This window comes from Loxodonta africana, chromosome 21 (genome assembly GCF_030014295.1).
Source record: "Loxodonta africana isolate mLoxAfr1 chromosome 21, mLoxAfr1.hap2, whole genome shotgun sequence".
Lineage (NCBI taxonomy): Eukaryota > Metazoa > Chordata > Mammalia > Proboscidea > Elephantidae > Loxodonta > Loxodonta africana.
In genome coordinates this window covers 59,168,580-59,192,704 of record NC_087362.1, presented here as the reverse complement: position 1 = coordinate 59,192,704, position 24,125 = coordinate 59,168,580, and the positions used below count along the sequence as shown (strand labels likewise).

General features: G+C 55.0%; 1 protein-coding gene across 2 annotated transcripts; it reads left to right on the top strand.

Annotated features, from left to right (window-relative positions):
* Window positions 1–1,565: 1,565 nt before the first annotated feature.
* Window positions 1,566–24,111, top strand: KATNB1 (katanin regulatory subunit B1). 2 transcript variants are annotated; one of them, XM_064273977.1, is made up of 20 exons: window positions 1,566–1,695; window positions 2,791–3,091; window positions 7,087–7,217; window positions 10,422–10,539; window positions 17,444–17,544; window positions 17,877–17,918; window positions 18,542–18,625; window positions 18,833–18,948; window positions 19,394–19,465; window positions 19,611–19,761; window positions 19,905–20,095; window positions 20,210–20,340; window positions 20,819–20,869; window positions 21,871–21,938; window positions 22,039–22,158; window positions 22,262–22,411; window positions 22,715–22,791; window positions 22,872–22,946; window positions 23,237–23,353; window positions 23,683–24,111. In XM_064273977.1, exons 2-20 carry the CDS (start codon window positions 3,052–3,054, stop codon window positions 23,813–23,815), a joined length of 1,968 nt encoding a protein of 655 aa, XP_064130047.1. In that variant the 5' UTR covers window positions 1,566–1,695; window positions 2,791–3,051; the 3' UTR covers window positions 23,816–24,111. The 2 variants fall into 2 exon arrangements, with proteins under 2 accessions (XP_064130047.1, XP_064130048.1); XM_064273978.1 differs by lacking the exon at window positions 7,087–7,217.
* The last annotated feature ends 14 nt before the right edge of the window (window positions 24,112–24,125 follow it).

The window sequence follows — 24,125 nt, the reverse complement described above, 5'->3', positions numbered from 1 at the left end:
TCATATTCTTCTTTCAAGTTTTCTCTATTAAGTTTCTCAACGTTAAAAGAGTTTTGATCAGATGTCACTCTGCTAATCTAGTCCTCTTTTTAATAATGCCCATTCCCCTCTCAGGGTATGCTTCCCAAAAGTACATAAGGGCTGGACCCAGTTGTCTCTGGCAGAGGGAACAGTAATGGGGAAGCCCCTAGGCTTTGGCCTTAAGAACAGTTACTTTTTGACTGTGTGGCCTGTTACAAGAACTTTAACCTAGGCGTCAGTTTCCCCACCATTTCCTTATTGTAGCAGTTATCATGTTCACCTCACATGCGAAATGTCCCGTTCTTTCCCGGGCGGAAACAACACAAGTTCTTTGGAAACCCTGGTAGCTTAATGGTTAAGAGCAACGGCTGCTAACCAAAAGGTCGGTCATTTGAATCCACCAGGCGCTCCTTGGAAATCCTATGGGACAGTTCTACCCTGTCCTGTAGGGTCACTACGAATCGGAATGGACTGGACGGTAACGGGTTTTTTTTTTTTTTTTTGGTTCAGTTTCCCCATCCGTAAATGGGAACAATTTCTATCCCTCTGGGCTATTGTCAGCCTTCACTGACAAAACAAAAAAAACCATATTGTATGATTCCACTCTGACCTGAGGATAAACGGACAGGTTGGAGGGTCTTTAGGCGCTGGACGCTGAGAAAGCTGGGCCACTCTCTCCGCCCGATGGGGCATGACCCGGGGTTAGGCGAGAAGAGGCGCCTGTCGGGCCGAGTCGCTCCCAAGCATCCCCCTGGCCAGCTGGACCACGCGAGGTCCCAACTCTTTCCCGAATCCCACCCCACCTAATGAGTCACAGTAGAGTCGGCTTTTCTCGGATTCCTAGTTTGTGATCATCTTGAGGGAGAAGCTACTTGCCCACGCATTCATTCGCAGAGGCCGCGGCTGTGGGCAGCACTCCTGGGCTCTATGCCTGACTCGGACCCGGAATCAGATTCTGTCCCCCGCCAGGCCTCCTGTGGGAGATTCAAGGCGGGGTCCGGGTCAAAGAACGGGGGCAGAAGTCCTCAGACTACAGCAGTATTGCCGGAGGGCAGAGGGAAGAAGCAGGAACTGAACCAAGATGCTGACTCAAGACTCCGCCTCGCTTCGCCCCACTTCAAGATGGAAGGTCCGCAGCTTCTCGCTGCTCCCGAAGTCACCTTCCCATTGGCTTTCTTCAAATTGGTTTTCCAATAATGCGGACGCTGATTGGTCTATTCAGGAAGATTACTAAAGCGATTGGCGCAGCTGCCCTTGGAGGGCGTCGCGCAGAGGTTTCAAACGCAAACTAAGTTTGAGGACGAAAAGGAAAGGGGAAGGGAAGGGAAAGGTTGAGGCGGAGGCGGGACCAAGGAAATGGGAGCTCGCATTGGTTCATTAGAGTAAGAGGGGCGTATCTTGGAGGCTTCTTCCTCGTGATTAGTCCGATTCAGGAATAGAGGGCGGGTACTTGGGAAAAGCGGCAGAAGCGCCTGCCTCGATTGGTCAAACCTGGCGGGAGGCGGTGCGTCCTCGGCGGCTGATTGGTGCAGAGGATGAGGTGGGCGGGGATCTGGGGCCGAAGGTTTTGTTGTGAGGGTCGGTTGTCAAGCAGCGGCCAATCAGGGCAGGGGATGGAGGCTAGTGGGGGTCTCGCCGGGAGCGGAGCCTCGGCCTCCGGAGCCACAGCTGCAGGTGAAGTGGGCGAGGGGGCGAGGGCCAGATGGGTCCCAGGCTAGGGCAAGCTAGGCAGGGCCGGACTGGGCGGGGCTGCGGCGGAGAGGGCTCCTGGCCCGGGGAGGCAGGAGCCGGCCCCGAAAGCTGAGAGGGATGGGAGGATCAGGCGCGGCCCGGGGGCCAGTCCCAGCCTCTAGAGGAGCAGGAACGTTGTCGGGGCTGGAAGGGGTAACTAGGGAGGCTGGAAGCAGGTCTGGGGGTCTGCAGGAGCATGGGTAATGAATACTAGAGGCAGGAGAGTAAATGAATGGGGGATACTGGTAGCAGAAGGGGAAGGAGAGTTAACGGGACCTGGTGGGGCAGGGCCCAAGTTAGGGGGCTCAGGAGACGGGACGTGCATGAATTAGACACATAGGTGGCAGGAAGAAGGGGCAGTGAACGGAGGACTAAGGGGGCAGAACTGGGGGAGGGGATTCTCAGAAGAAGAGGGATGGAGTGGGAGAGGGTTCGTGGGAAAGAAGTGAGGTGGATGTTGGGTGGCCCCACGAGGTGGAGTCGTGCTGGTGTCTGGAGGCCTAGTCCCCAGCACTGCCCTTGAGAATCGCAGGGGGCAGGAGTGAATTCTCATGCCACAAACAGGAAGCTTGAACCCTTAGGGGTCTCCTTGAGGTCCTTCCCAGAGAGGAGGACCTCAGTGCCTGTCTATGGGGTACCTCTCACAGCCCCTGCAAAGCTTATCTTCTGACTTCTCCCCGCCTTGCCGTATGTCAGACAGAACAGCGACTCCTAGAAATCCATCTGAACTGCAGACATGTGGTCTGCACTGTTGCGGCTGCACTTAGGCAGCCAGCATCCAGGGGCAGAACCTCGTCCCATCATCCTGGCCTCTGGGAGGACCTCTGTTTCCCATTGTTCCAAGTCCCCTTGCTTGAATCTCTGCAGATTCTCAAACCCAATTTGTAGCACAGCTCCTGGCTCTGGTGCGTTTGGTGGGTGTCTTATCTTTTTCAAGTGGCCTTGGTGATCAGGCAGCTGCAGGTCTATAACCCCAGGGTTCTCCTGAGCTCCCACCTCTTGTTTCCTAACCAGCCATCACCTTTGTTTGTGTTCCAGCCCAGTGTTGAGCGGTGATGGCTCAACCCTGATATTCCATGATCCCAGATCCCGACGGGCATGCACAGGCTGCTGTAGCTCCTGTTGATGATTTAAAACCACAAAGGAGTGGGGGGCCAGGACACAAGGCATTCCCTCTGCCTGGATGTGTGGGAACTCCGTGCCAACTTGACTGGTGGATCTGGGGGGGATCCACCCCCACCCCGAGAGGAAAGCGTGTCTACTTGGTGGGCAGGGCTCCAGGTACTAGCCAGCTGAAGAATGGCCACCCCTGTGGTCACCAAGACAGCCTGGAAGCTGCGTGAGTGGTTTCCTTTTTTCTTTTTCACCCCATTTACCCTTTGATCCATTTGTTGCTGGGTCACCTGAACCCACTGCACTGCCTCGGAGTGAGACAAGTGAAGATGTGTAAGATAAATCATGATCGTGGCACTTTCTTAGCTGGGCAACATTGGGCAAGTGACTTAACCTCTCTGATGCTCAGTTTCCTCATCTGTGAAATAGGATAGTCTCATTGACTTTCCAGAGTTGCTGTGAGGGCCAGATGAGATAACGAACATAGACACTTACCACAGGGACTCACGCTTCTAAGGTCCTTCATTAGTGTAATTGTTTTTCCAGGGGCTGAAAGATTTCCAGTTAGACTGGCGGGAAGGATGGGGTGAGAAATCCTGACAGAGGTTCTTGGGCATTTTCAGACACATCACAAATCAAATTTTCCCCATCAGATAGAGGCGTCTTGGGGTGGTTAGCTGAGCAGGAGACAGTGAGGGGTGGGGAAATGGATGCTGATGGGCCCTGGAATGTAACCCAGCCCAAGCACCACCCACCCACTGGTCCTCTGTACTGTTGTTAGGTGCTGTTGAGTTGATTTTCTACTCATAGCGACCTGATGTGACAGAGCAGAACTCCCCCATAGGGTTTTCTAAGCTGTAATCTTTATGGGAGCAGATCGCCAGGTCTTTCTCCCTTGGAACTGCTGGGTGGATTCAAACCACCAGCCTTTTAGTTAGCTGCTGAGTTCTTAATTGTTGAACCACCAAGGGTCTTTTCCTCTGTACTAGCAGCTCTCAAACTTTCTAGTCTTAAGACCCTTTTATACTCTTAAAAACTATTGAGGATCCCCACCCCCCCCCCACCGCCCCCGCAAAGAGCTTGGAAGAAGGGAGAGCAGGATATGGGGAAGGGCTCCATCACTTTGTAACCATGAGACCCTGGACAAAGCCCTTTGGTGGCTTGAGTTTCCTCATCTGTAAAATGAGAAGTTTGGGCCGTTTTCAAATTGTTCCCAAAGACCTGGGACCTGGGAGAACCTTGTCATGGGCCCCCAGGAGGGTACACTTTGGATGGAGTATCTTTGTGTTTGTTGGGATTATGTATCCATGCCTTCATCATTGGGTCTTTCCTGAGCACAGAGCCAGGCACAGGGGAGCCTTTGGGGGGCAAAACAGACAAGGTCCTTGTGCGCTGGAGCTCAGAGCCTGGAGAGAGTGACAGGCAGGAATTAGATAACCACACCCACACCCATCCATCTCTCCTGCTCTAATTTGAAGCTGGGACATGTGTTTTGAGTCAGTTAACAAGGCAGTAAGGGGTGGGAGAGTGCAGTAGGCTTCATGCACAGCATGTGGAAGGCCCCAAGGCAGGAAGCACAGTGCACTGGAAGGAGGCCAGTGGGCTGCAGGATAGCAGCGTGGGGAGTGTTGTGCCACATGAAGCTGGTAAGGCTCGCAGGGGCCCATGTCTGTGAACCCCAGCCCAAGGCCAAACCACTGAAATGTTTAAGTGGGAGGCAACATACCAGGCATATTGGGCATCTGCCGGTGATTTCATTTGCGTAGCAGTTTTCATGGGTATAAACTGTCTGAAGAGCCCAGGACCAAATGACCTCTGACACCTAGCTGGGGTCTGCTGAGGATCAGAGGGTGCTTGGCCAGCATGGGGTCATTGAAGCCCAGTAATTTGTACCTTTGGTTTGGGTTGCAGGTCCCCAGTGTCTCTGGCCAGAAAGCCCAGTGTTCCCCAACTCTGGCAGAGATGTGAGGCCCAGCTTTGTGCCACCTGGGCTTGGAAAACTGGTGTGGGCTGTGCCCCTAGGTGGAGCTGCAGCTGGCAACATGGCTTGGTAGTAGATACTGTGAGAATTATTTGTATTAAAATTGGCACCAAAGCCAGGGCCACCCATGGTTGTTGTCCTTCGGGCCAGGCCAGAGGGGAAGCTGTCAGGCCAGTGCCCTGTGTTCCCAGGTGCCTCCGTGAGCATCAGATCAGTCGCCGCTCAGGCTGCTTAAAGGAGAGTGGCCTGGGCCCTTCCAGAAGGGGTCAGCCTCCAAAGCCCCTCAACCTAGCATCTGTGGTTCTGCACGCTGGATGCCCTGTCCCGGGAACATCCGGTCACTGTCGCAGGAAGGCAGAAACCTTCTTGCTCTCATTCCCCACTGCTGCCCCAGTGCCAGCTCCCCAGGAAATATTTATGTCCTAAATGAACAGCAGTCGCTGGGGCAGTAGTCCTGAGCCTAGAGGGCAGCATGCACCCACAGAGGCCCAGTGAGGTGGAACCTTGTGGGATTTCCAGGACAGATGAGAGCAATGCAGACAACTGCGGCCTCAGTGAGAGTCATGGACGGAGGGCAGTGCATGCAGGGATATCTTGAAGAAGGAGATTAGCTCGTGGCTTGGGGGCAGGGTGCTCAGGGAGAAGGTGGCCTACCCTCCCTGGCCTGGGCGGCCATGTTTTTCCAGCAGAAGCTCTGGAACAGTCCAATGTCTGTGGCTGGAGCACCCCAGGTGTCTGTCCCTGCAGTGTCTAGATGACAGAAGGCTCCATGGGTGAGACGAGGTCTAGAGAGGGCCCAGCTCCCTTGGACCGACATGGCAGGGTTCCTGAGACCCCAGCTGGTGCTCGGGCCTGTTGAGACCTCTCAGCCTTGCTGGGGTTGCGGCTAGGTGCTGCCCTGAGGTGGGAGAACAAGCCTGAGCCTGGTCTCTGGGCATTTGTGAGGGCCCCTCTGAGCCAGGCTGCGCCCAGTTTCCCCACCTCCTGTGGTCTGATGCCTGCGCCATGGAGTCACCTATGCAGGGTGGGGCCCGGAACTGGGGTGCAGGAGCACCTGCAACACCCTTTTCCTCGTGTCACCCCAGCCAGCCTCCCAGTTGCCCCAAGGCACTGGTACGTTGGGGTTTTCCCTCTGTCCATGTGAGGAGATTTATCTTTCCCTTCCTTGTTCTCAGGAGCAACCCTCTCAGGGACTGGCTCAGAGGCCTGGGCCCACCTCTTGGTTCCTTGCCTATATTTGTTCCCTTTGGAGCAGTGATGATGCCCCTCTGAGGCTTATGTATGCTGTCCCCACGGCATCCCACTAGTCCAGGCCAGGGGCCCTGATGGCTGCCTGCAAGGACCCCAGCTTCCTCTCGTCTGTCAGTGCTCACCTCCTGCCCTCTTACCTCAGACCCCTCAGTCGCCTACCACCTTCCCCTCCTCCTCAAACCCCGCCTGGGGCCCCAGTGCCCAGTGGTGCCCTCAGTGACTATTCCTTAGCCTGCTGAACAACCATGGAGCACTGTCTCCTGACTCGGCAGCGTGCGTATGTTCTCGGTGAATCCTTAGCAACCCAGGAGGTAGCGCTGTCATCATCCCCATTTAACAGACGAGGAACCTGGCACTCAAAGAGGGTGAGTGACTTGCCTAAGGTCGCACAGCCAGCAGCAGCAGAGCCTAGAACCCAGATCTGGCCTCTGTGTCTGTGGGCTGAAGCCCTGTGCAGTCTCACCTGGTGACAGCTTGTCTAGAGCTGACATGAATGATTCTTACAGTGCCTTTCCCAAAGGGGGGTTTGCGTGCCCCTCAGACGGCATCTGCGAGGGGCTTAGGTGGTACATGGGTATATATATTTTAATTTTTTTTTATTGTGTTCTTTTTGTATAGTAGAAAAAGTATACTGAACACATCAAACGTGTAATGTCAGCAATATTATTAAGATGAAGCTAAATAAAAACAGCAAATCCATATAAAAAATCAGTAAGTCAATATTACCAGCCGAGGTGCAGAAAAAGGAAAAAAAAAAAAATTGTGAGGCTTAAGGGACAGAAATGACTCAAGTTGAGAGACAGGCCCAGGCACCCGAGCCCTGCACTGTCAGCGGGTCCTGCAGCGCCTGAGAAGGGGTCCTGAGGGAACCCAAGGGAAGAAGGAGGCAGAGCCCCGCACCAGCCTGCGGGTTCTAGAGCTTATAGCCGAGCAGGGTGAGGACCCGCCAAGCCTCCTGACTGTCTCTCCCTCTCCTCTTTCCTGTGTAGAGGAGATTGTCGCCCACGCCAGCAATGTGTCCTCACTGGTGCTGGGCAAAGGCTCTGGGCGGCTGCTGGCTACAGGCGGGGATGACTGCCGCGTCAATCTGTGGTCCATCAACAAGCCCAACTGTATCATGGTGAGCCTTGCTAGTGGTGGGGGGTGGGGAGGGGGGTGGGGGGGTCACGGGCAAGGGTCTGGGAGGGGGACTGTGCAGGTTCTGTTGAGCTCAGGGTATCATATCATCTGGGGGCCCAGCCAGAGAGCGTGGTGGGGTACACAGCACACCAGTGCCCCCCATGCTGTGTGCTTGGGAAGGCCTAGGACAAGCCAGAATGGCTGAGATAGCGGCTAGCCCTCAGGAATAGGGGAGTCACCTGGCAGTGGGACAGAAACCAGGAGTCTGCATGAGAAAGTTAAAATAAGTTCACAGACCTGTGGTGGAGCCATGAGGCTTACCCCGCCCACCCCACCCCCCACCCCCACCAATCTGCCTGCCTGTCAGCTCCATGTGGGTGTTTATTTATTAATTCATTCCACAAAAGGATTTGAGTAGACCTGGTTGGAGCTGGTTCAAGAGCTGGTTCTTTAATAGCATCTTACCCCTAATTACACAAGTAAGACATAATCAATGGCCAAAACTTGGGAAACAGAAAAGTATAAAGGAGGAAAAGCCACAAAAATTAACTACATGTAGTTCCATTATCCAAAGACCATTACCGTTGGTATTTTGGTGTGTATCCTAGATCCTGATATCAGTATACACACTTGCACATGCGTGTGTGTATTTGCGTGCCTGCACGTGCATGTACACGCAGGTGAGTATCTCTACACACACGTACACATACCTGTTGCCGTCGAGTCAGCCCTGACTCATAGCGACCCTATAGGGTGGAGTAGAACTGCCTCACAGGGTTCCCAAAGCCGTAGTCTTCACAGAAGCAAACTACCACATCTTTCTCCTACAGAGCATCTAGGGAGTTCAGATCGCCAACCTTTCAGTTAGCAGCCAAGTGCTTAACCACTGCGCCACCAGGGCTCCTTACACGTACACATACATGTATAAAAATGTATTTCTAGAATGCTTATTTTTTATCTTAGTTACTCTTTTATAGCCTGGGTTTTAAAAATAACATCGTTGTGAGCATTTTCCTGTGTCAACAAATCTTTTTCAACATGATTTTGAGTGGCTTCGTGGTATTCCATTGTAGGGAGGGAGCCATAATTACTTTAGCCACACCCGATTTATCAGCATCAAGGTGGTTTCCAGTGCTTTGGCTCTTCTAAACCACAGGTGGTGAACGTCCTCATCTACCTTGTCTTGGAGCAGATCTGTGATCGCTGCATTAAATCCTAGGGTGTGCACCAGAAATCAATTTACATTCTCACAGCGGAAATGGGGGCGGGGGTGGGGTCCGGGCCTCTTCCCCCATCCTTGGCATCACAGGGTGTTATCTTTCTTCTCACTCTTGGACAAAAAAAGGGCGTGATAAAGAGTGGTGGGAGGTGATATTCTTTGTTAGAAACTTATCACCTCAGTGTTTTCGTGAGACCCAGGGAGGAAGCTGAGTTCTGACCCCACCCACAGCCAGGGTTCGTTAAGAATAGGATTGAAATTTTTTGTTTTATTTTCTTTTGCTTTGTGTTTTGGGGTTCAAAATGTTTTGTTTTGTTTTGTTTTTTTCCTGAAATGCCAGAGTAACATACCCAAGTTGAAAAGGAATCAGCAGACTTAAAAAACAGGACATAAAATGACTGCATACTTTTCCCCCCCAGAGGAAGCATGGTGAACATTCTGGCGTCTGGCCTTTCAGACTTATCTCACAACACCAGGCACAGCCACAAGCCCCCTGGGGACCAGGCCCCAGCCCCCTTTGTGTTCCCCAGCCGCCTCTGTACCCTCTCCCCTCACTCACCACTCTTCAGACCCCAGGCCTTCCAATTCCTCAAACCTGCCCGTTCTGTCTCCCCTTAGGATTTATGATGTATATGCGTGCGAGTCCCTCTGCGGACTTACTTATTTCTCTTTATATTCTGAGTAAGTAATACACTCATACAATTCCAACGTTCCAAAGATACATAGTAAATAGTGAAAATTCTTCCTCCTGCCCCTGCCCCCCAGCCACCAGAACCCCTTCCTGGAGGCCATGGCAGTTCTCACAGTTTTTTATGCATACATGATCAAATATGGTGTCTGTTCCCTCCTCCCGTTTTTTACATAAATGACGTCATGCCACATACTCTCCCCTCCATTTTTTTTTCACCTAAAATATTGTGGCAATTGGTCTTTATCATATTTAAAGTATTGCCCAGTCTTTTTCTGGCTGAGTAGTGTTCCGTTGCCTGGAGGTCCATGTTTGACCACGGCTTAGATTGGAAACACAATTGTTTCAAATAGCCTTGCATCGGTATTGTTTCATGTGTGTTTGACCGTGTAGAGGGCACGTTCCCAGAGGTGGAATTGCTGAGTCGAAGGGAACATGCTTTTCTAATGTGGATATTAGAAATATCCTGTAGGAGAGTTGCCCTCCAGGGGGTTTGTATCCATTTATCCTCCAACTGGTGAAGTTTGGGAATCAGACAAGCTGCTCGTAACTCTCTGGCCTGTGGGTGGTTCCACTCCAGAGTTTTCCCTCACTGCCCCCAGCCCCCACGGGCAGTGTCTTCTTAGCTAATACTGATATAGTTGCCACCATGCCTCAGGATGGCCAGCCCTGGGTGGGGAGTAACAGACACTGTGGACTTTGGGTTCCAGCCTCCTCTTCAGAAAGCTGGGAACCCAGTGCTCCTGCCCCTCAGAGAGGCCAGGCTCAGCCCTGCCCAGCTCCGGCCTGCTCTGCATTGGGTGAGAACCCCTGGTTCTCTAGCAGAGTCACCTACCAGGCCCTCTGGGTTCTGCCAAGCCTCAGCCTGGCAGGGTCCTGAGTACCCAGACATTCCAGAGGGGCGAGACGTGGGCTTCTGCCAAGCTGGGCCTCAGTTCTGCCATGGTTTACCTCCCCGAGGGCAGAGAGTGGAGATGGGGCTAGAGCCTTGGTGGGCAGTGTCCCCTGGTCTTGGTCACCTATTCCCCTCTGAGAGGCCCAGGGCCGATTCTGCAGGGGCACAGTCGGGGCAGGAGAGGGCTGGAGGCTGAATGCCGTCTGGCCCACTATAGCCGTGGGATCCGAGAGGGGACAAGGGGCTGCTTAGCCTGTCTGCAGGACAGCTGGGGTGACCCCCTCAGAGCACAGCCTCCCTGTTTTAACCGTTTCTTGCTGATGCGTTTTCTGGGAACCTAGAATTTGGGGCAGCCACTGGTCTGTCCGAGCAGTGCACTGAAGCTGCCTCCCTCTCTCCACAGAGCCTGACGGGCCACACGTCCCCAGTGGAGAGTGTCCGCCTCAACACCCCCGAGGAGCTCATCGTGGCAGGCTCCCAGTCGGGCTCCATCCGTGTCTGGGACCTGGAAGCTGCCAAAAGTAGGCCTCCTCTCGTACCTTCCCTCACACGCACACCCCGTTCCTCCTTGTCTTCAGCCTGTGATGTTGTGTCCCTTTGGGAAGCCTTTTCTGATGAGCTGGAGTGCTTCCCTCCTGGAGCATTGACCAGATCGTGTGATGACCATCCTTCCTCCAGCCCTGGCCCCACTCCACCCCTGTTAGCCTGACAGTGATGTTCACAGCCGCCTTTTGAGTGGTTGGCACCGAGGCGGTGCCCAGGAAATGTTTTGAATAAATAACTGGATGGGTAGGTGGGTGGCTGGAAGGGTAGGCAGGTGGATGATGGACTGATGGACGGACGGGTATATATGTGGATCCTGAACTTGGAAGAAAATCAAATGCCACCAGGGGCCATGCAGGACATGTAAATGGGTGAGGTGGCTGTGTGGGGTCTCTAGAGCTGTGGAGTGTGTGTCCTGACACAGGGTGGCCCTCATACAGATCTGGCTGACTTCCTGCAGGGATGTGGGCCTGCAGTGGCCAGATCTTCTCTTTGCTTGGTTTTTGTTTTTCATCTTTATAGATGTTACATATAGTTTAAAAAGGCAAAAACTGGTAGTTCTACAAATCGAAAAAGCAAGTCCCTGCCCCACCTCTGCCCATTCTCCAGAATCCTCAGCTTTCTGTACTTTTAGCTGTTGCTTTTGCCAGTTACCTCCGCTTTTTTGAATGACACAGTTATACTGCAGTTTCTTTCTTTTCTTTTTGAAAACATTTTATATATCAGGTCATCCTACCCTGGAAGGTGAGAATTTAGCGCTCTTGTAACTACTGCACCCAACTCCTCACGCATATTTCTACTCCATTTTCCCAATAATAAACACAGTATCACCACTTAAATATTCTGTGTTTATATTATACAGACAATATAAATATTATCCACAGCTGGTTATACTTTTCTGTTTATAACTTTGTTTCCCTGGAGTTAAGAATTATTCTGTCTCTTTTCATCTGTATGTTTTCTACGTCCCTATTACTAAGTCGGAAACCCTCGCGGTGTAGTGGTTAAATGCCACGGCTGCTAACCAAAAGGTTAGCAGTTAGAATCCAGCCGGTGCTCCTTGGAAACTGTATGGGGCAGTTCTGCTCTGTCCTGTAGGGTCACTATGAGTAGGAATCGGCTCGACAGCAACCAGCTTATTTATTACTAAGTCAAACCTGGATTCTCTGCCAGAAAGTAAACCTGTTCTTGTCACCCTGAAAGTCATCCTACCATCAAGGCGTCTATCCTTGGAGACCCCGTATCCTGGTCCCAGTGAACTGGGATCACCTGGACCTGCAGCCCAGCTGTCCTCCTGGGGGTGCCAGGTCTCCTCATCAGGGAATTCTCTCCACCTCTCTGTTGCACCGGGTTCTAAGTCCTTGTCTTTCTTGCTTTATCCGTCTTTTTGATGGGGCACATTCTTTCACAGCTTACTGAGAAAGGTGCCTGACAGGCACAGTTTCAGAGATCTTCCATGGCTGAAAGTGACTTTATTCTACTCTCATCTTTTTTTATTTTTATATTTTGACTATAGAATTCTAGATAGATAAATAGCTGCCGTTGAGCCGACTCTGACTTATGGCCACCTTATGTACAACAGAACAGAATGTCGCCTTACCCTGCGTCATTGCCACTATCACCGGCATGTTCCAGCCCGTAGTCGTGGCTGTTGTGCCAATCCATCTCACCAAGGGTCTCCCTTACTCTCACTGGCCCTGTACTTCATCAAGCATGATGTCTTTCTCCAGCAATTAATCCATCCTGATGACAAACAAGTCAGATAGTGCTCTGTTGTGATCCATAAGGTTTTCATTGGCTCATTTTGCAGAAGTAGATAGCCAAGCCTTTCTTTCTAGTCTTTCATAGTTTTGAAACTCCACTGAAACCTGTCCACCATGCACGATCCTACTGGTATTTGAAATACCAGTGGCATAGCTTCCAGCATCACAGCAACACACAGACCCCCCACAGAACAACAAACCGACAGACAGGTGGTGGATAGAATTCTTGGCTGGAAATCATTTTCCTTCAGAACTCTGAAGGTACAGTTTCACTGCCCTCTCAGGTCCAGGGTTGCAGCTGGGAGGTCCAGTGTCGTTCTTATTGTGGATCCCGTCCGTGGGACCTGCTTCTGTCTCTCTTGTTCTGTAGGAGTTTGTCCTCAGTGCTCTGATTTCACCATGACAGACCTTGGTGTGGGTCTGTTTTCATCCTGTGCTAGGTGCCTGCTGAGGTCTTTCTGCCTGGAGACTCCTGCCCTCAGGCCTGGCCAAGTGGAGAGCCTCGCCTTCTCTGAAAGGGGCTACCTCAGCCTCAGCTGTGTGCTGCCATGTGGGATGTGGGTGCAGTGTTGCCAGCTCTACGGATTTTTCACAAGAAGCTGGAATCTGGATATTTATGTAGAATCCGGCCATTTTAAAATGTTGACAACATTTTTAAAAAGGGCCATGCAGGCCAACCTTGAGGCTGAAATAAAACCTGTTTGTTTGCTGCTTTCTGGCAGCCTCTAGTCTGGACCTTCTAGCGCTCCAGGCAGGAGGCCACCCGCTGCCTGAAACCCAGTAGAGGAAGTGGTTGGCATGGATTTTGCCGAGATAGCTTTTTCCAGAAAAAGGCCCTTCTCACCCGGCTAAGGCCTGCAAATTCTTCTGGGCCCTCCTCTGACACGTCCTTGACCTCTGCTACAGGATGGGGCCATCCAGCTGTGCGTGCTCGGCTCAGGAATGGTGGCTGCCTGCTCATGTAGGTGGTCCATAAGAAGGACCTCGTGGGTGTTGCTTGCCTTGACTGCCCGATGGTCTCCAGAAAGAGCCCGAGGACCTCCTTGAGAGCAACCAGGGACTGCAGGCTCAGCCTCTCAGTGGCCTGGTCCTGCCCTTGGCATGCACAGGAGCCAGGGAGGAGCAGGCCCAGGTTGGTGGGGGCCCCCGACTGATAAAGTGGACAAGTTTGGGCCAAACGTGGTCAGCTTCCTGGGAATCGTCTGCGTGGCCCTGAACCCAGTGGATGGTCACTAGTTGTTCACTGAAGATCAAGGGACGAAGAGAGAAGCCAAAGGTTCCTTGCTCCTGCCCCAGGCTTTCTCAGCCACGACTGTTTCTCTCATAAAGGATATATGAGAAATTCCTTGAGGTGGCCGAGGAATGAAAACTGAAGACTTGGAATTCCTGGACCCTGGGGTCCCCACACAGGCCTGGCTATAAACACGTGTCCTCCACGTCACCCCCAGAGAACCTGATTCAGTAGGTCTGGGGTGGCCCAGAATCTGGTTTTCAATAAGCTCCCAGGTGATTCTAATGCAGAACCAGGTTGGCAGGCCCCCTTATTTGACAGCTGGGCAGATGGAGGCCCAGGGAGGGCACAGAGCTTAGTAAAGACCACACGGCCAGGCTGTGGTGGAGCTTGGTGTCAGCATTCACGTTCCAATGCTCTTCATCCTGCCAGTCATTGTCCCCAAGTTTGGGGCTTCCCAGATAGAAGAGAAACTTACCCTCAGCAGCTTCAGCAGGTAAAGCTGCCTCTGCCCCCACCCACCACAGCCTGGGTGAAAGTGACAGAGTGGTAAACTGAGGCCCCAGTACAGGAGAGTCCATGCATATCACATCGGTTGCCCTGGAAGGATCAGTGGAGGCTGAGCAGCTCTTTTGCTGGAGGTTTGGAGGTTCCCACATGGGGCAGACAGACCCTGGAGCCCCCTCCACTCTGCAGGTCTCAGAGCCTGTGACCAAGCCTAGGCACCAGGAGGCCTCCTAAGCGCCCTTCTGGGACAGAAGACCAAGGGCAGAAGTCACGCCAGAAGAATGTGGCCCTGCCTGCTTTCCCCAGTGCAGCCAGAGGGTGGGTCAGCCCAGCAGATCCCACAGGAAGGTGGCCTGCGCTTCCAGAAGTGGCAGCCCACGCATGGGCGGACCTTGCATCTTCTTGGACCGGAGCAAGATTTTGAAAGCCTTGCAGTTCATACAGAGCGAGTGGGCTGGCAAGTGGAGCAGAGCAGGAGCCAGCATGCGTCTGCCCCCTCCAGGCCCTGCACTGGCACCTCCACTGTCTTCCCAACGCCTCTTTGGCCAGGAATGCAGAACTGGGCCCCCAGCGGCACAAGAGCACAACAGGAGCAAGGGAGGATAGCCGCTTGGCTAAATTAGGTAGTCACTTGACAGGGCAGGCGCCTTGTCAGACCCCACCAAGGATGCAAAGGTGGCTTGGTCCCAGCTCCAGCACCCAGCCCAGGGCCTGCTGCCGAGAGCCATGAGTAGAGCAGATAGAGGCAGTGGACAGGGCATGGAGGAGTGAACTTTGTCCTCAAAGTGGGTAGTAATTCAGCCGATAACTTTGCCCTACTCTTACTGTGTGCTTGGCTCTGACTCTGCCCTGTAAATTATACTGCTTTAGAGTCAGACTGCCTGGCTGACCTCTGGTGCTGCACCTGGCTCTTTGACCTTAGGTGGTGCTTAACCGTGTGAGCCTAGGCTCTGGTCCACCTCCTGGGCTGCAGGGTGACTCGGTGAGCTAGTAGGCAGAAAGACTCAGCCCTGATCTCAGCACACAGGACATGCTTGGCAGCCAGCCTGGGGATGAGGAAGGTGCCCCGATGGCCATGGGCAGTGGGGCCAGAAGAGGGGGAACCAGGGGATGTGCTCAGAGGCCTGAGAAGGAGGAGAGGCAGTCCAGGTCCAGGTCAGGCAGGAGGGGATGAAGGATGGCCTTTTTTGTGGGAAGAAATAAGGACGAGAATACTTGTAGCAGGCATTTATTGAACACTTGCTGTGTGGCAGGCCCATGCTGAGCACTTTATGTCCATTTCCTTACTTAATTCTTACCATGATCCAGTACAAGGTTCAGAGAGGGTGCGTGATTACCCAGGGTCACACAGCAAGTGAGGGGCAGGGCCAGGCCCCATCCTGGTTCACCCTGGCTCCAGAGCCCACAGCCTGACCTTGCAGGGTGGAGAAGACGAGACAGTATCTGCTTGGGAAATGCCTTAGAGCTCACTTAACCCACCCAGTGCTTGAATTTCATCTCTACCATCCAGAAGCACCAACGTCTGGAGCCCACTTGAATGCCTGCTCCAATAGGGAGCTCACTACCTCACAAGGTACCCCATTACACCTTGGCTCAGACCTAAGGATGGCTGGACTCCTACACCCCTTGGCCTCAGCACCCATGGGTGATTGGTTTCATTCAGACAGCGGAATTATAAATCTCTTGAAAAGCAAGACACATGAGGCCGAAGAGAAGACACATATTTGAGTGGTACCAGAGAGTGCTTTGAGACAGGAGCACCTGGCCACAGAGCTGCCTGCAGTGCTCTGATGGATGAGAGACATGGTTTCCTGAGTCAGCGGTGTGTGACCACCACCCTGCTTCGAATCACTTCTTCCCAACTTTTTCTCACTTCTCACAACACATCAGACTTGTCTTCGCTAGCTGCTGAGGCTGCTTTTGTACATCCAAACACCTCATGGGACTTGGTTCCTTGGTTTGGAGATTTAGGATCATGGTTTTATGGGACATCCCAGCTAATTGGCCTAATAACGTGTTTAGTGCTTCTGTTCTACCTCCTAGTTCGTTACATGGTGCCTTGGGTCTTAAAAGCTTGCAAGTGGCCATCCAAGTCACAACAATTGGTCTTTATCCACCCGGATCAACAGAGGAAGAAGGAGAGTCAGGAACAGGAGGATATGGAATGTGTGGCTAATTGCCTCTGTAAACAACTGGCCCCTTTGCCACGACACCAGAAGAACTGGAGGGTGCCTGGCTACCATTACTGAACATTTTGATCAAAGATTCCATAGAAGAATCCTGATCGAAGAGAGGGGAATGCAGTATAGAATTTCACATTCTCACAGACTCTAGACTTTCTAGAATCATGGAGGGTGGATGAACCCCTGAAATGATTGCCCTGAGATCATCTTTGAACCTCGAACCGAAAATGTCCCCTGAAGTCTTCTTAAAACCAAACAATAGTTTAGCTTAATTAGTTAAAGAAAATTCTGCCTTGCGCAATATACTCATTTAAGAACGATCTATGTGGGATCAAACTGACAACAGCAACTCAAAAGATTAGATAGGAATCTTAGGGGGCAGCGAGTTTATATTAATGGAGGAGGAACAGTGCAGAAAAGGAGGGTGAGAATTGTTGCACAACTTGAAAAATGCAATCAGTGTCACTAAATGGTACATGTAGAAACTGTTGAGTTGGTATATGTCTTGCTGTGTATATTCTCAACAACAACAAAATAAATAAAATTTAAAGGAAAGAAAAATTGCCTTCACTGGAGAGATCCTTTGGCCAGGGGACACCCCACAGGATCAATGTGAGCACCAGGGCCACCCCAGACATGCCATCCTTGTAGTCTTTGTGCACCACTTCCCTCTGCCTAACACACCCTCCCCTCACCCTCCACCTACTGACAGCCTGCTCAAATGCCACCTCCTCTGTAAAGCCCTCCTGGATTTCTCTGCCTGACCAAGCAGCTCTTCCCCAGCTTGAGCCTCCCCTGCATCTCTGTCCTTTTGCTCTCTCAGCCCTGCAGATGGAAGCTCCGTGCCCTCAGGGCCAGAACTGAGCACAGTAGTTCCTGGCATTGTTGACCCTGGCTCTGCTCCTTTAAGAACACACCAGGGCGAGCCCAGGGATGCTGTCTGTGGGGCATGGGAAGTGTTTCCTGGGGGCCTGGGTAGCAGCAGAACTGGCTGTCCTTTCTCAGGAAAAGAACAGGAAAATTAGTTGTTAGGGTGCTGAGATTCCGGTTGGTTTTTTTCTCCCAATTTTTAAATCTGTGTTATTGTTCTCTTTCTCTGTGGTTATGTTAAAAGTCACACAAACTAACAACACAGCCCTCCCTCTGCTGGCGTCTTGTTAGCCTCTCACGCCCTTGTCTCTGCTTGCTTCCTGGGTAGTTCTTCGCACCCTTATGGGACATAAAGCCAACATCTGCAGCCTGGACTTCCACCCATACGGCGAGTTTGTAGCCTCTGGTTCCCAGGACACGAACATCAAGGTGAGGCTCACGCCGTGGCCGTATCTCCCATGGGCTGGGAGCTGTGTCCGCCTGAGGAGCTGGGCCTTCGGCTCTGTCTCAGGGGTCTTCCTCACTGAGGCTGTGTCCACGCTGTGTAAGAGAAGGTGACACGGAGGCGTTTGCCAGACATACCTGTCTAGTGAGCAGTTTCAGACCTGTCACTTTCGGGCATCCTGGCCTGGAGGTGCACAGAGCATCCCTCTGCCCACGGCAGCATGCTGCACTCCAGGCCAGGCTCCCACGCTGAGTCTGGCTCACAGCCGTGGTTGTGGCCCCTCCTGACTCCATTCCCCCACTTCTCTCCTCCACAGCTCTGGGACATCAGGAGGAAAGGCTGTGTCTTCCGGTACAGGGTGAGGGACGACACCCACTGTGGGTCATTCCATAAGCACCCTGCAGGTGTGGAGCATTGGCTGGGTGGTGCCAGCCCCCAGCAGGGGGTGGGGGGCTGCTGTCCAACATGAGCGAGAACATGAAAAAGGAGAGGCCAGAGGAGAAAGAAGCATGAATCCGGAGGGAAGCGGGAGCACCGTGGGTGGTCAACCTTGACCTTGTCTGAATCCCCCCGAGCTGCATCCGCCACACTGCAGCGCACACTCTGGCAGGTGACACGTGTCGTGAGTTGAAGGGCTTCCTGCTCTGGTGAGTTTGGAAGCACCGGGTTTAACACAGAGGATTTGCAGGAGATTTCAGAGCTTTTGTCGTTAAGAGAGTGCATTTAACTCCCCAAGAGGGCTCATAAGATACATCCCGTCCCAGACTTGTATGAGCACACAATCTTGATATTCTAAAGCGTCCTGCAGGACTGGAGTCCATGGTAACCCATGGAGAAGTGCCCTGTAACAGGTCCCGTACACGGCCATCAGCCCCCTCCATGATGGCTCCCTGGGAAGGTGCCGCGTGTCGGGGGTGCTGGGGAGAGAAGCACACTGGGCCCCGGCCCTAGGATGAGCTCGGGGCTCTGTCCTCTCTGCAGGGACACAGCCAGGCTGTGAGGTGTCTCCGGTTCAGCCCCGACGGGAAGTGGCTGGCCTCGGCCGCAGACGACCACATGGTGAAGGTAGCTCCTGGCCTGGCCTGGGCCCCAGGGCTGGGTCCTTTCATCACACCCAGGCTGCGTCCTCTCCCCTCTCCTGATTGGGCTTGTATATGGAGTAGAAGGTGGTTTGTGGACAGAGAACTCAGCCGGAGCAGAGGGAGAGTGGGCAGCCTGGGTGCCCAGCCCGGCCCTTGACCCCTGCCTTCCCCCCACCCTCTCCCCGCCCAGCTCTGGGATCTGACTGCCGGCAAGATGATGTCTGAGTTCACTGGCCACACAGGGCCTGTCAACGTGGTAGAGTTTCACCCCAATGAGTACCTGCTGGCATCTGGCAGCTCTGACAGGTGAGAAGGAGCTTTGCCCCATGAATGTGGTTCCTCGCCCTCCCTGCCCTGTGTGTGTATCTGGCCCCAGTCTGTCTCTCTCTCTCAGGGTGTTACACACCTGTTGAGCCTATCTTGGGCCGTCCCATCTCTCCCCTGGCTCTGGTTCCCCAGCCTGTGTCCCAGGCTTTCACAGGCACGTCGGGATCCAAGGCCACCAGTGGGGACTCACCGTGCAGGGAGGCCCAGGGCTGCAGGGCCGTGGCCACCTGCCCACCGGCTGAGCTGCAGCAGGACGTGGGTAGACAGCACTGCTGTCACCTCCAGTCCCCAGAGCGCTGCCAGCCCTCAGGATCCCAGGCTGGCGGAGAGGAATATGGGCAGCAGGCCGGGTCTGGGTGGCTGTCCCTGGCAGGGACAGGGGCTTAGCTGCCAACTTCCCAGCACAACATGGGTGCCTTTGCAGGACGATCCGCTTCTGGGATCTGGAGAAATTCCAGGTGGTGAGCTGCATCGAAGGGGAGCCGGGGCCTGTCAGGTACGCAGGCTGTGAGAGGTGTGTAGGCAGACCTTCCCTACCACCACTTCCACTCCGTCCTGTCCTGGGCTCTTCTCAGGCTCCTGGGTTTCTTGGGGTGGGGCCAGGTTGGGGGCCCCAGCCCATAGCCACCTCTTGCCTGCAGGAGTATCCTCTTCAACCCTGACGGCTGCTGCCTGTACAGCGGCTGTCAGGACTCGCTGCGTGTTTACGGCTGGGAGCCCGAGCGCTGCTTCGACGTGGTCCTAGTCAACTGGGGCAAAGTGGCTGACCTGGCCATCTGCAACGACCAGCTGGTGAGAGAGCCCACGCCCCTGCCCGCCTGGGCCACCACCCAGCCTCCACCTCTGGCCCTCTCCTCCTGCTCCTCCCTGCTGCCTGTCTCCCAGCCCCAGGGTCTAGGCCCCAAGCCCAGCCCCGGCTCTGCCGCTTCCTGCAGATAGGCGTGGCCTTCTCCCAGAGCAATGTCTCCTCTTATGTGGTGGACCTGACGCGGGTCACCAGGACAGGCACGGTGGCCCAAGACCCCGTGCAGGACAGCCGGCCCCTGGCGCAGCAGCCACCCAACCCCAGCGCCCCCCTTCGGCGCATCTACGAGCGGCCGAGCACCACCTGCAGCAAGCCTCAGAGGTGGGGCGCTGGGGGTGCAGCAGAGGCGGGCTCATCAGAGGGAGGGCCGCAGGGGGCCCAGCCCTGGGCCTCACTAGAGGCCCTCGCTTCCTGTGGGCTTGGCCTGTCCCCCAGGGTGAAGCAGAACTCAGAGAGCGAGCGCCGCAGTCCCAGCAGCGAGGACGACCGGGACGAGCGGGAGTCTCGGGCTGAGATCCAGAATGCTGAGGACTACAACGAGATCTTCCAGCCCAAGAACAGCATCAGTGAGGCCCAGCCCGCCCTGCAGGGCAGCCAGCCCAGGGATGTGGGACAGGCGCCGCGCTGGGCTCTTCCTCTGCCCTCTGATCCCTGGTGTCCCTCTCTGTGGAGTCAGGGTCCTTTCCAGGGATGACATTGATGTGGCTGTGTCCTTTCATTCCTAGCTCACAGTTGGGCCTAGGGCTCTCTGTCTTCACCATGCTCCCGAGGGACTGAGGGTAGGAACCTGGGCACCTTCTGGCAGAGGCTGGTACCAGCCCTGCCCCTTGCCCTGCCCCGTCTTGAGCAAAGGAATGGCCCACAGGGGCATGTGGGCTAGGAAGGAGCAGGGCTGAGGGTCCGTGGAGCTGGGAACAGATGACAGCTATGTTCCTAGGAGCCACCTTCCATCCCCCTCGGCCCCAGGCCCCTGGCAGTGAGGGCTCCCAGACAGGAGGGCCCTAGGCTGGCCAAGGTGAGCCCTTAGCCTATTTGCCTCTGCAGGTCGGACACCACCCCGCAGAAGTGAGCCCTTCCCTGCGCCCCTAGAGGACGGTGAGTCAGAGGACAGAGCCTGGCCTCCTTTGTCCTTGGTCCCCTTCCCATCCCCTTTCCTTGAGAGCAGTGTGGGTGCTTGAGCCCCCTGCCCAGATGAGCTTCCTCCTCCCAACCCCTGTTCCCAGGCTTCCCATCTCAGGTCATGACCTCTAGCCTCTCTCCCACTGGATCTTATCCTTCCCTGCACCTAAAACTACCTACTGGGTGCTGGGCCTGGGCTAGGCCCTGGTGTTTAAGAGAACAGACAGACAGGTCCTCCCCTCAGGAGCTCACACCCCAGTAAGGAGAGCAGGTGGGCGGAAGACCACCTCACAGACCACTCCACACATGGAGTACGGGCTGCAGAGGAGAGAACAGAGTGTAGGGAAAGAAGTTAGGGGCCGTGGTAGATGAGGGCCGGTTGGGAGTCTCAGAGGAGGGGCAGCCTCCAGTGGGAAAGAGCCGAGAGGTGGCGTAGGGGGCTGGAGCAGGAGCTGGGGGGTTGGGCTTTGCCCCTAGGGTTGTGGGGTGCCCACTGGAGGCTTTAAGACAGGAGAAAACATGATCTGGTCTGTGACTGGAGAAGAGGCAGAGGTGTGGACCTACAGAGAATCCCTGCCTCACCCAGCTTTCCCTTCAAGGGCTGTCTTCTCCGTCCCCCTCTTGTGTCTGGATTCTTTAAGAGCCTCTCCCCTCCTCTTCCACTTCCTCATGGTCATTCACTCACTACCAGTCCCCTCCGCCCCCCCACCCATTCCTAGTGAGTTGACGGGATTGCCACACCTGGGTACCATCCACAAATAGTGCTTGACGCCTGTCTAGGGCCAGACGCAGAGCTGTGGTGGAGGCTGTGGAGTGGATGAGATAGGCCCACGCACTGTACCCCTGTACTGCTGGCCTTTCTCCTCCCTGCTCCCTCCTCCACAATTACAGGTGCTGCCCAGAGTGCCCCCGAGCCCTGCCTCTTCCTGCCAGTCCCTGGTGCTGGCCTGACCCAGCCGTCTTCTCCTTTGCCTCAGACATAGCCCCAGCAAAGGAGGCAGCAAAGCCCAGCCCCGCCATGGACGTCCAGTCCCCAATGCCAAACGTATGTAGGGTGGAGACGGCCGGGTGGGGCCTCCCTTGCTGGGAGCAGAGAGGGAGAGGGAGGCCTCAGGCTGTGTCCGCTGAGCTCTGGCCCCCTGCAGCTCGAGGTCCCGCCCCAGCCCCCTGTCGTCTCCTCCACACCTGCACCCAAGGCTGAACCTGCCATCATCCCTGCCACCCGGAACGAGCCCATTGGGCTTAAGGCCTCCGACTTCCTGCCTGTGAGTGGAGGTCCAGCCCAAGGGCTGGGGTAGCGGCACGTGGGGGAAGGGCAAAGCTTTGCTGTCTGCTCTGTGCCAGCATCTAGGCGCCCGTCCCTCGCAGGCTGTGAAGATTCCCCAGCAGGCAGAGTTGGTCGACGAAGATGCCATGTCTCAGATCCGCAAAGGCCATGATACCATGTGCGTGGTGCTCACCAGCCGCCACAAGAACCTGGACACGGTGCGAGCCGTGTGGACCACAGGCGACATCAAGGCAAGTGCCATCCCCACCACATGGGCCTCACTCCCCACCCTCTGCCTGCCTGCCTGGGGCTTGGGGTCAAACTGGGTCAGGCGGCCTCCCTTATCACACTGCAGTTGACGCTTTCTCCTATCATGATCATCACTAGCTGCTGTTTATTTAGCACCTAGTGTGTGCCTGGCCTCCTGCTCCTCATTTTAGGTGCATTCGTAACACCCCATGACAGACCCCATCACCACACCACACCCATGCTCACGCCCATGCAGGGGCCACAGTGTCCCCAGACCCTAGTGATGGGCGCCTTGTTTTCTGCAGACGTCGGTGGACTCCGCCGTGGCCATTAATGACCTGTCAGTGGTTGTGGACCTCCTCAACATTGTCAACCAGAAAGCGTGAGTGGCCGCAGTGGGTGGCGTGGGCAGAGTGGGCAGGGCTGGGCACTGACAGCAGCACGTCTCTGCCCTCTCTCCAGCTCCCTGTGGAAGCTGGACCTGTGCACCACGGTCCTACCGCAGATCGAGAAGCTTCTGCAGAGCAAGTACGAGAGGTAGGTGGGAAGCCTACCTCACAGCAGGGCTGGGGAAGGGGCAGGAAGGTGCCTTGAGGGACTACAGGAAGGGCCTGGGTGCCCCAATGACGTGTCCATGAAGCACTGCTGTCCCCTTCAAGCTCTAGGGAGGTCAGAGCGAAACCCAGGCTCATGTTTCCTGATCCTGTCTGTCTGTCCCTGCCTCCTCTGTCTTTGTGTGCCATGCTCCTTGCTTATCTTTCTGTCTGTGGCTTTGTGCTTGTCTGGGTCCTTGTGCTGGGACTCCACCCACCCGTCCGCCCCTGAAGCTACGTCCAGACGGGCTGCACCTCCCTGAAGCTGATCCTGCAGCGGTTTCTGCCCCTGATCACGGACATCCTGGCGGCTCCGCCCTCCGTGGGCGTGGACATCAGTCGGGAGGAGAGGTGAAGGGCCAGGCAGGGGGTGGGGGGTGGGGACGCTGTGCCAGGTGAAGGGACACAGGCCTTGGGCCTGGGCCCACCTGGCATTGGCCCTGCTAAAACATCTCGTAGGGGAGGACGTTGTATCTGGGGCAGGGAGAGGCATGGGGTGGCGGGGTACTTGCTGGCTCTGCCTCCGAGCCCTGGCGTGACCTGGGTAGGCCCTGTGCTCTAGACCTCAGCCTTGCTCTGGGAAGGGGGGCTACAGGGGTCAGGACAGGAATGGGCCAAGGCCGGGTGGGGACCACAGTGGCTGTGTGGCCGGCCTCCTCAGGCGCTGTCCCTCTGCACAGGCTACACAAGTGCCGGCTCTGCTACAAGCAGCTCAAGAGCATCAATGGCCTTGTCAAGAGCAAGTCCGGCCTGAGTGGCCGCCACGGCAGTGCCTTCCGAGAGCTGCACCTGCTCATGGCCAGTTTGGACTGAGGATCCCCGTGGGTGGGGGTATCCAGCAGCCCACGGGGCGTGGTCTCTGCTCCCGCCTGTCCCTCGTGCACTCACTGGCTCATGAGCCTCTGCCCAGCCCCCACCGCTGCCCTGCAGCTGCCCGGGAGGAGGTGGCACCGGACCACTGGCCACCTCCACAGCCCCAGACTCTGGGACAACTCTCTCCAGTAACAGCTGCCCAGCTTTGCCCAGATCTTGCTTCTTGGAGCAGTGAGCTGAGCCCCGGGGCTGTTGCTGTAATTTATAAGGCCAATTTTATTAAATTTGTAACTATTCCCCAGTATCCTCA